General features: G+C 43.1%; 1 protein-coding gene across 18 annotated transcripts in view; it reads right to left on the minus strand.

Moving 5' to 3' along the window:
• The window catches only part of DMC1 (DNA meiotic recombinase 1), a 67,333-nt gene extending 57,878 nt beyond the window's left edge, over positions 1 to 9,455 (minus strand). For 4 of the 18 annotated variants that reach the window (XM_055374647.2, XM_055374641.2, XM_063704987.1 and 1 more), the window contains exons 1-5: positions 9,230 to 9,393; positions 7,403 to 7,486; positions 6,776 to 6,820; positions 5,785 to 5,931; positions 1,013 to 1,095 (exon numbers count right to left, since the gene is read on the minus strand). In XM_055374647.2, the coding sequence (XP_055230622.1) occupies positions 1,013 to 1,095; positions 5,785 to 5,931; positions 6,776 to 6,820; positions 7,403 to 7,453 (326 nt within the window). In that variant the 5' untranslated portion in view covers positions 7,454 to 7,486; positions 9,230 to 9,393. Of the gene's footprint in view, positions 1 to 1,012; positions 1,096 to 5,784; positions 5,932 to 6,775; positions 6,821 to 7,402; positions 7,487 to 9,229 lie in introns of all 18 variants that reach the window. The other 14 variants (XM_055374642.2, XM_055374646.2, XM_055374648.2 and 11 more) reach the window with 10 other exon arrangements.
• Positions 9,456 to 11,537: the final 2,082 nt, after the last annotated feature.

Here is an 11,537-nt window from a genome sequence, read left to right on the forward strand (position 1 = left end):
TGGGATTACAGGTGTCACCCACTGCACCCAGCCGGGTGATATGTCTTTTAAATCTCTTTAATCTATAGGTCTTCTCCCTGACTCCATCTCTTTTTTCCTCCTTGTAATTTATTTGTTGAGGAAACTGGGAGGTTTGTTCTGACTAAATATATTTTGAAAGTAGAACAGACAGGATTTATTAATGGGTTAGAGTTAGGGTGTGTGAGAGAAAAAAGATGTCAAGGATAACACCCAGGTTTTAGGTCAGAGGATCAGGAAAGAGATAGATCTAAGATGAGGGAGACTTTGGGAGAAGCAGATTTGGGGCAAAGGTCAGAAGTTTGATTTTTGGACCTGTGAAGTCTGAGCTATCAATTAGACGTTCAAGTGGAGGTATATTTGACTATGAAATCCTTTTTTTCTTAATGTATCTTGTGAGGCCAGCGTTTTGAGAAATACTTAGAGGAAATACTGCTTTTGTTCTAAATGCTCTTGGGCACTGCTGTAACACATGAAACACTAATTCTTTCTAGTAAGGTAGGGAGAAAAAACCCACATTTTAGTAAACTTGCATTGAGAAGATGATGATATGTCTTGGGGATCATAAAAGAGTAAATAAAAAGGGATGTTAAAACTTCTCCTGCAGAAGAGCAAAAATAACTGCAATATTTCTGAAATATTTAATCTAACAATTGCTTTTTGAGTAAACCCAAAATGTGCAGTGAAACAGCCTTCATATGGAGAAGGAAAGTAAATGAAAAGTTAAACTGATTTTTAAAAGTGGTTTGAGATTAATATTGGCTGATTCAGAAACTAGATTTTGGGTCTGAATTTCTTGTAAGACATTTAATCTTGCTCCTCCAAGCAGTCTAGAATTTGTTTCAGTTATCATTTAGAAAAACAAACAAACAAACCCAAACTTCAAATGAAGAAGCTGCTTCTACTACTTATAGTAGAAATAACCAGAAAGAGGAAAAGAAACATGGTATTCCAAAGATTATGCTTGGTGATTATAAAAAAGTAAGATACATACTCAAATTCCTGGCTCCCGGTGGTGATATGGAAAACCATTTTCCTCTTTTCACTATACTCAAATGCAGTCAAGAATCCTGGTTCCTACAGAAAGATAAAAGGAAATGTTCAAAAAGAGTTTAAAGATCATGGTTGTATTTTCAAATGTTGCCCAAAATGATATACTCAGTTATTAAGATCATCATTTGGTATAAGCTACAGTTCACTTGTCCTTGAAGGCAGTACAAGATTATGGTTAGGAACACAGGCTTTAGAGCTGCCCTTTCTAGGTTCAAACCATGTCTCTAATAGTTATTAGTTCTATGATATGGAGTAAACTACTTAATCTTGCTATACTTCAGCTTCCTCTTTTGGGTCAAACAGATAACAGTGTTTCTTCAAGGAGTAACTGTGAAAATTAAATTTTATATATATATATATACACACACACATATGTATACACACATATACATGTACACATATATACACACACATATATACATATATGTGTATACATACACATACATATACACATACATACATATATGTGTATACATACACATACATATACACATACATACATATATGTGTATACATACACATACATATACACATACATACATATATGTGTATACATACACATACATATACACATATATACATATATGTGTATACATACACATACATATACACATATATACATATATGTGTATACATACACATACATATACACATATATACATATATGTGTATACATACACATACATATACACATATATACATATATGTGTATACATACACATACATATACACATATATACATATATGTGTATACATACACATATACACATATATACACATATACATATACATATATACACACATATATACATATACACATATACATATATGTGTATATGTATATATGTGTGTATATATATGTGTACATGTATATGTATATATATACATATATTTTTTTGAGACCAAGTCTTTCTCTAGTGCCCAGGCTGGAGTGCGATGGTGCGATCTCGGCTCACTGCAACCTCCACCTCCTGGATTCAAGTGATTCTCCTGCCTCAGCCTCCCAAGTAGCTGGGATTACAGGCACTTGCCACCACGCCTGGCTAATTTTTTGTATTTTTAGTAGAGATGGGGTTTCACAATGTTGGCCAGGATGGTCTCAAACTCCTGACCTCAGGTGATCCACCTGCCTTGGCCTCCCAAAGTGTTGGGATTACAGGCGTGAGCCACCGTGCCCAGCCAAATGAGATATAATTATGGCATAAAGCAGAGGGTATTTTACTAACAATTCACTTTTTTTCATTCAACAGCATCATTTTTTTTCCAGCTGTAGAAGTTTCAAGGGGCACAGAAATTCCAGTTTTCATTATTCTTGAGACAACATTTTTCACATGGTAGATATACCACTTATTGACTGATTAAAAAGGTACAGCTGATGCAGTGGAGGACTAGTGAAAATGAGCCCCAGTGTAGTCTAATGGGTGTCCCTCTTTGTTGTTTTATACTATGACTGTGGTTCTTAAACTTTGGAGAACTTGGAGAATGGGGACAGCCAAGCCCAGGTCCTATCCTACTTGAGTGAGCCAAGACTGGGCTTCTGTTTTCTTTATTAGCCACATCAGGTGATTCTGATACACATCAGTGTTTAGAACCACCGTATTATGAAATTAACTTCCTTTCTTTCTCTCCTCTCTCTCTGTCTCTCTCTCTCAATCACTTTCTCTATCTCTAAGAATAAACAACTGGGTGCAGTAGCTCACACCTGTAATCCCAGCACTTTGAGAGGCTGAGGTGGGAGGACTGCTTGATGCCAGCAGTTCAAGACCAGCCTGGCCAATATAGTAAGACACCCACCCCCCCATCTCCACAAAATTTTTTTTTTTTTTTTTTTTTTTTGAGACGGAGTCTCGCTCCGTCGCCCAGGCTGGAGTGCACTGGCGCGATCTCGGCTCACTGCAAGCTCCACCTCCTGGGTTCACGCCATTCTCCTGACTCAGCCTCCCGAGTAGCTGGGACTACAGGCGCCTGCCACCACGCCCGGCTAATATTTTTGTATTTTTAGTAGAGACAGGGTTTCACTGTGTTAGCCAGGATGGTCTCGATCTCCTGACCTCATGATCCGCCTGCCTTGGCCTCCCAAAGTGCTGGGATTACAGGCGTGAGCCACCAGGCCCGGCCTCCACAAAAATTTTAAAAAATTAGCTGGACATGGTAGCATATGCCTGTAGTCCCAGCTACTGAGGAGGCTGAGGTGGGAGGATCGCTTGAGCCTGGGAGGTCAAGGCCACAGTGAACTGTGATTGAGCCACTGTACTCCAGCCAGGGTGATAGAGTGAGACCTTGTCTCAAAAATAAATGAATAAATAAAACTGGGCACAGTGGCATATTCCTGTAGTCCCATGTACTTCAGAAGCAGAGGCAGGAGGATCACTTGAACCCAGGAGCTCAAGCCCAGACTGGGCAACATAGTGAGATACCCCTCTCTCTCTCTCTCTCTCTTTTTTTTCTTTTTGAGACAGTCTCGCTGTGTCACCCAGGCTGGAGCGTAGTGGTGTGATCTTGCCTCACTGCAACCTCTGCCTCTCAGTTTCAAGTGATTCTCCTGTCTCAGCCTCCCAAGTAGCTGGGACTACAGGCACCTGCCACCATGCCTGGCTAATTTTTGTATTTTTAGTAGAGACAGGGTTTCACTATGTTGGCCACTATATTGGTCTTGAACTCCTGACCTCATGATCCGCCCGCCTCAGCCTCCCAAAGTGCTGGGATTACAGGCGTAAGCCACTGCACCTGGCCTGATACCCGTCTCTTAAAAAATACAAATAAAAAAGAATAAACAGTTTAAGCTAAGAAAGGAGAAGATTCTTGGTGCAGTAGTGGGTGCTTGAGAAAGAGAGAGGTTCTTTTCTTTGGTAATAAGATTTAATTTCCAAAGAAAACAACTCTAATGTCATACAGCAGTCTCCCAAACCCTGAGTACTGCTCCAGGGCTTTCTTCAACACCCTGGCAGTTGTGGAATTGATTTGTGGGTACACTGCCTGAGTGTACTCAGAAGCTAGAGCAACTGAGCTGGGTTCAGAGTAATTCAGTTCGGTTGAGTCCTCTCCAAGTTCAGGATCACACTGCCACTTGCATCACTCTCCTGCCTTGACTGCCTCTGAAGAAGGAAACCAAATGGCCGTTGGTGAAGAGAGCTTCTCAGACTCACTGGGAATGAGACCCTCACATACCAATAGAGAAATGGAGAGGCCTGCTATTAAATGAAGAGGAAGACTTAGTGACTACCTTTCTTTGCTTTCCTATTTCAAGAGCTGGTACCTCTAGTGATTCCCAAAAGCTCTACATAAAAGCTTGGGTCAAAGGTATATAGGCTTTTGTCTGGCAGCCTGGCAGTTGCAAAGGCCCCTCACAGTCAGTGGGCCCTGCTAGAAAGTAGTAAGGTAGGAGATGGGATTTGACTCCAGAGGTGGGGCTCAGACACCAGACCAAATTGAGAACTAGCTAAAACAGGGTCCAGGGCAGAAGCAACTTTCCATAAGACATGCCCACCAACGTGCCATGTCAGTTTACCATTGCTATGGCAACACCTGGAAGTTACTGCCCCTTTCCATGGCAATGACCCAATGACCCAGAAATTACCACTCTTTTTCTAGAAATTTATGCATAAACTGCCCCTTAATTTGCATGTAATTAAAAGTGGGTATAACTATAATGGCAAAACTGCCTCTGAGCTGCTACTTCTGGGCATACTGCCTATGGGGTAGCCCTGCTCTGCAAGGAGCAGTACCTCTGCTGCACTGTACTGGGCTGCTTCAACAAAAGTTGCTGTCCAACACCACTGGCTCACCTTTGGGCAAAGCCAAGAACCCTCCCAGGTTAAGCCTCAATTTGGGGGCTCACCTGCCCTGCATCAGTATGGGTTAGCTTAGCTCAGCTGCTTCAGTGAGCACATGCTTGGTCATATCTATCTCAACTGCACACATGTAGACCCAACCACTGTTGGTCTTTTTCTAACCCAGTGCTCTCTTATCAATTGGCTATATATCAATCTCCTATACCAGGAGAGAGCAACTTCTTTGGTACTTAGTGCTTCACAACAGCCATAGGTATGACATTTGAGGAGACAAGACAAAACTGAGGAGGAGAAAGGTAAAAAATAAAAATGAAGGCCGAGCATGGTGGCTCATGCCTGTAATCCCAGCACTTTGGGAGGCCAGGGCAGGCAGATCACGAGGTCAGGAAATCGAGACCATCTTGGCCAACATGGTGAAACCTTGTCTCTACTAAAAATACAAAATTAGCTGGGCGTGGTGATGTGTGCCTGTAGTCCCAGCTACTCAGGAGGCTGAGGCAGGAGACTCGCTTGAACCCCGGAGGTGGAGGTTGCAGTGAGCTGAGATCACGCCACTGCACTCTGGCCTGGCGACAAAGCAAGACTCTGTCTCAAAAAAAAAAAAAAAAAAAAAAAAGAAAAAAGGAAAGGAGAAGGAAAGGCAGAGACAGCCAGAAAAAGTAATATAAAGAGAGACAAAAAGTTTTGGCAAAAATAATTACCTTCATTAGTGTTCCAGGTCTCTTAATCCCTACCTTCATCTTTCAGAAATCAATTGCTGTTGCTTTGAAACTGAAGTGATAAAAAGTTAACATGGGGAGTATAATACACTGTGATCTACAGGAACTCAGTTCCCACAATAATTTCTAGTTTTCATGAGAAAGCCTATAAAGATTCACAAGGCCCTGCCAAGCTAAAACAGCAAAGAATGGATTTTGCTTACAATTAGTTTGTTCGCTGCCTCTTTAATCTTGTCTACTTTGGCTTCTGAGAGTCCTTTGACATTGCATAGAGCTCTTCTTGTTGTCATCTGTATACCTTTGATGGTACAGATTCCTACTGATTTCAGTTTCTTAATGTCAGCCACGTTCTGTAAATTAAAGAATGGGCACAGCAGACTGATAAGATGCCAGCCTGCAAGGCTCCCATACTATGTCATGTGTTTCTGTGTCCATCTCCTTCCACCATGATGCCAATTTTATACAAGCTGCCAGGTGGAACCCACCCACCATGTAGCCAAATGTTCTGGAAATATCTGAGTAGAACATACTCAGCAGGCTGCCAAATGTTCTGACTGTGCCCTGATTTCCCAAGAATGTTAGTGAGACCATGGCAATGTAACAAGGAATTCAAAAGAAAAGCCTGTTGGTGGAAAAGCTAACAAATTTATCACACATTCACCCCCTCAGTTCAGCTCCTTCCTTCTACAGAACTTCATTACCAACATGTTCTTTTAAATTTTTAAAGATTTTTTTTCCTCTGCCCCTGGAGAATGCAAATAACTACATCACCAAAGGACCAGGATTTTCTCTTGCTTCTATTTTCTAAAACCACTGAAAGAGATTAAATGTTAGGGCTACAACAGATAATGTCAGCACAGTTTTACTATCAACTGATTGCTGTTGAAATCCACCCAGGTCATTATTCAAAGGCTGGATTTCTGCCAACATCATTTATTCCAGTCGCCTGACATATAGAACTTAATTTTGTCCTCTGGATACACTTGACAATGTCTGGAGACATTTTGATTGTCACAGCTGCAGGGGTGCTACTGGCATGCAGTGAGTGAGTAGAGGCCAAGGATGTTGCAAACACCCTACAATGCACAGGACGTCCCCTTGCAACAAAGAATTATCCAGGCCCAAATGTCCATAAGGTTGATGATGAGAAATCCTGAATCAGACAATTTAACACAGCATTGAAAAACTACTTACAATTCCATGTTTCTGTAACAGGTCAATATCTTGAAACAAAGATTCCTAAAGGAGATGAAACAGAAAAAATGAAGTTTTGATTCTTCATATCCAGCTATTTCACATCTTTTAAAGAGGTAATTCAATACTATGAGTCACTCCAAAATGCCTCAAATTCCGCTTCTCTAGAGATTGAGGAAGGATCAATACCGTTTTTCAAACACATACTTAGAAGAAGCACCAACACTGAAAGGGCTGGGAAGCCAGTTACCTTGTCATGTCCTCCCTAAAATTTTAAAACCTTTACCCAAAGGACTGGAACAACATTTGACCTATTTTAAATACGTTTTCTCAACCCTCTTCCCCTCCAGATCCTAAACTCCTTCCTCTAGGACCAGGCTGCTATTCGGTACCAGTGTGTATAGGTACCAGTATGGCCATACCAGCTGTTGAGTCATTAAAATACTTTCATACCAGTTGCTAAGTAGCTAATCTTAGCATCCTTGCCAAACAAGTTGTTACATATTTGCAATATATAACTATGTGTTATTTCTACTTTCAGCTTCTAAAAATAGTAGCTAACAGGGAAGGAACTTGATTTTTGTGGAATGACCGAATGTCTATATATTTTCAACATTTTAGTCATACCTCTTCATCTTGGAATCCTGGTTCTTCCGCCACAACTTGATCCTCCTTCATATTGAAAAGTGAGCAACAGAAAAATAATCACTTCTGGGAAAATAAGAAATATTATGTAAGAAGTAGTCCTTTGTCCAGGGGCCTCTGATTTCATTTCAAAGTCAACAAGGACTAGAAGGACAGTAAGAGAAGCATTGAGCTTGGAAAGACGAGGCCAGCCTATCTTCTTTCTGCGAGACATGTGACATTATTTCTTGTGTGTGTGTGTGTGTGCATGTGTGTGTGTCCCCACATGCACACAGATGCCTGAGGGGCAAACTGGGGGGTGCTTAGTTTCTTCTCTTTCCCCAACAGTGATCACTTATCATCTGGTTTCCATTGCACAGCTAATCGTGACTTTATTACTGCCTTGAATGTTATTTAGAATTGCATATTGCTTTTAACCTTTCTTGTTTATGTTTAACAACAATACTCTAAGAACCTTGACATTATATCATTCTTCCTTGTGTCCTCCCTGACACCTCCAACTTTGTCCTCAATAAATGGATTCTATTTTTCTCATCTATGATGAATGCCTTCCTGCCTGCTGATTATGAATGGGTACTCCTGTAACATCCACCTTTTTGTTTCATAGAACATTAGCTATACTTTCTTTCACAGTATTTACTAGTTTCATTATTTTTTTAAGATTTAAAAATAGGGTGGGCCGGGTGCGGCGGCTCATGCCTGTAATCCCAGCACTTTGGGAGGCCGAGACAGGCAGATCACGAGGTCAGGAGTTCAAGAGCAGCCTGGCCAAACCCCGTCTCTACTAAAAATACAAAAAAATTAGCCGGGCGTGGTGGTGGGCGCCTGTAATCCCACCTACTCGGGAGGCTGAGGCAGGAGAATCGCTTGAACCTGGGAGGCGGAGGTTGCAGTGAGCCAAGATCGCGCCATTGCATTCCAGCCTGGGCGACAGTGCGAGACTCAGTCTCAAAAAAAAAAAAAAAAAAATTGGTGGATCATAATATTATATTAAGGCTGATAAGCAGTTAAAGTTTTTAACATTGTAGACTCAAAAAGAAATCTCAGGAATCCACAAGGCGTGATTGTGTTTATTACAACAAAATGCGGTCCAAATAATCATTTTTCTTGGTCGATTCCATTTCCTCATTTGATACCAAAGTCAGGGGTTGGACCCTAGAACAAAGGGAACGAACTATTAATACTAAGGCAGGAGCAGGGTCCTATCACCCAGCACCTCAAACGGCAAAGGATGGAAGGCAACCGAGACCGTTCGGATGGGATCTTCGAGGACACTGTCCTTCAGATGGCTAGCTATGAGTACCCCAATTCCACGTTTACTGTCCCCATCGAAGAGAAAAACATAGCATTCATTTCTTCTCCCCGTGATGAAATGAAAAGATTGTCCCCCATCTCTCAAGGAGCCGTTGATAGACTGAACCGTTGGATTGAAAGTAGGGCTCCCCAATCCCCCGGTTTAAGACGACCCAGCTGTCCCCTCTGGTGGGGGCAGCAGCGCGGTCGGGTCGCCCTCGACGCCTCCCTCAGCGGGAGGCCTGGGCAGACCCCCTGCGGCCGCCGGACATTTTCCTGACACCGGATTTCCTGGTCAGGAGGATGAGGCGGGCTCTCCTAGACTCAGGTCCGATTCGATTGAAAATGAGGTTGGAAATCCCTCAAGATCACTAAAATTCCTCCGCAAGGGTCGGAGCGGAACGCTCAAAGTCACTAGCCCAGGGACCCCAAAAAAGGAGCGAGAAACGGAAACGCGCCTTCTCAAAACGAGCGTCCCCTCAGAGTCTTCGCACGCTGTCCGTTTTTGCCACTTACCCCCCTCGTACCCACAGTCTCCCCGAGATTTTCAAGGTGAAGCCCCTCTGCCCTGCCCGACCTCCTCAGCTGACAGGATTCTAACTCGGGCCTAGAACACGGAGCCTGGAGACCCGCGCGCCGTTGACCTCAGGGTTTGGCGCCAAACGAGGAGGGCGGGGCGAGGACCAAGGGGCCGGGGCGGGGCGCAGGGTGAGGGTGGAAGGGCGGGGAGCGAGCAGGCCTACAGTGGGCGACGAGGGGCGGGGCGTAATGGGGGCGGGGCGAAGACCGAAGGGCGGGGAACGAGCGGGCTCACAGCTGGGGGGGACCAGAGGGCGTGGCCTGGAGGGGGCTCAGGGCGAGGGGGCGGGGCGAGGACTGAGGGGCTGAAAACGAAGAGGAGCCTCCAGCGGGTGGCGAGCTGGGATGACGGAGGGAGGGAGGGGCGCTGTGGAGGGAGCGCGCTGAGGAGCGGGGCCTTGAAGGGAGACCGTTGAGCTGGGGCGTCCCTCGAGTTGAGCACCTTGCTAAAGTCCGGGAGAAGACCCTGAGGCGAGGTTCTGAGGAGGAAGCCTTGAGTCGGGGGAGGGGCGATAGCAGAGGTGGCTGACTTTGGCGATAGGTCTTGGTCGCGAGGGTCGCAGATGGAGCCTTGGGTTAGAAGGTCGAATCCGGGCCCGTTTCCCCCCGCCCCCGCTGCCCATGGCTTCTCTTTTCACCTCCAGGTTTTCATGCTGGCTTCAGAGTTTGGCCGTGCTCCCTCAGCGTTCCTAATTTCCCACTTTCTGACTCTCACCATTTGCCACTCTTGTCTGTGATTGAGACACCCGAGGCCCATTCAGGATGGAGAGTAATTTTTTCTCTGTCTTAACTTGAAGTTTTAAATAGACCACAGACGCCAAGTATATTTTGGTTCAGCTTTTAAATAGAAGTCGCAGGCCAGCCTTCGTGCCAGCAGCGCCATCGCTGGCAGCATCCTCCTCCTCCCCTCACGCGGAGACTGACTTGGGGAGAGTCAGGAAACATTTGAGAGAGCAGCTGCCGAGGTGGAGGCTGTGATGTATCTTGGATGAATCTCTGTGCAAACAGTTCTTTGGGTTCAAGACCTAGTACAGGGCGATCCTTTTTGTTTTTTCTGTCTGAATCATTTTGGTGGAATAAATAGCAAAACATTCCCACAATAGCAGTTGGCATTTTGTGTAGGACGCACCCCCCCAACAGGTGGATTGTTTTAAGAGCCAACAAATAACTGCCATTGTGCTTCCAAATCTGTTATTTTCCCCCAAACACAGTCGTCCTTGTTATATTGAGATGAATGCCCATTTGGGGGAGGAACTGGATAGTGGTGAAAGGCTTTCGCTCTGAGGCCTCACCTAAATAATTATGGGAACTTTTGAGCAACTCGTTAGGTGAAGACATCAACAGTCTACAGAAGAGCTGCAAAGAGCACAGCAAGATGATTTAGGGAAATATAACATATGTAGTTTGGTGTAGTGACAGCTGGGAGAGAGAAATGTTCATAATATTTGAAGGTTGTGTGCAGTACACTTAAAAAAACTAAAATGAGCTGGGTAATGACAAATTCATGAAGGGAGGAGAAAAATCTTATTTGGGTATCATATCGATGGTTAGAGACAACTTTTAAAATATTTAAAACAACAACAAACTCTGGGACAGTTAAAAAGTGCACATGAAGACTTTCCACTAAAATCGGAACCAAAAAAATTGTCTTTCATATCATACAAAAACTCTGAATATCATGAAGGTGGCATTTCACATCAGTGGAGAAATGATGAATTCAGTGAATTGTGTTAGAACAACTAGGTAACCATCTGGAAGAAAAATAAAATTGGAACCACACTTTACACATTATACCAAAATAAATTCCGGACAGATCAAAAAATTAAATCTGAACAATAAAATAATAAAAGTACTAGAAGAAAATATGGGACATTTAAAATTACTTTGTAATAAGGAACATCTTTTTAAGTATGCTACAAAACTCAGAAGCCATGAAAGATTGTTAAGTAAGCTTATATTTAAAAAAATATATCCTGCATGGCAAAATGGTACTTTCCTATCCACAATATAGAACATGGCAAACCAGAGCTTTTGTGTCAATTATTAACTGGATAATATAGCTTGCCTAATTTTTCAAATCCTTCAGGAAGTCCACAATTTCTCTACACAATTTTAAAATTTTGTGTCTTTTTATGATATTTTTAGAAATAAAAAAATAGGCAGTGGGATTATAGTTAAGACCTGAATTTTAAACTATTACACTGTACTGCCCCTCCGTGGACAGTCACCTTATAACCAAATAGAG

Source organism: Gorilla gorilla, chromosome 23 (assembly GCF_029281585.2).
Source record: "Gorilla gorilla gorilla isolate KB3781 chromosome 23, NHGRI_mGorGor1-v2.1_pri, whole genome shotgun sequence".
Taxonomy (NCBI): Eukaryota; Metazoa; Chordata; class Mammalia; order Primates; family Hominidae; genus Gorilla; species Gorilla gorilla.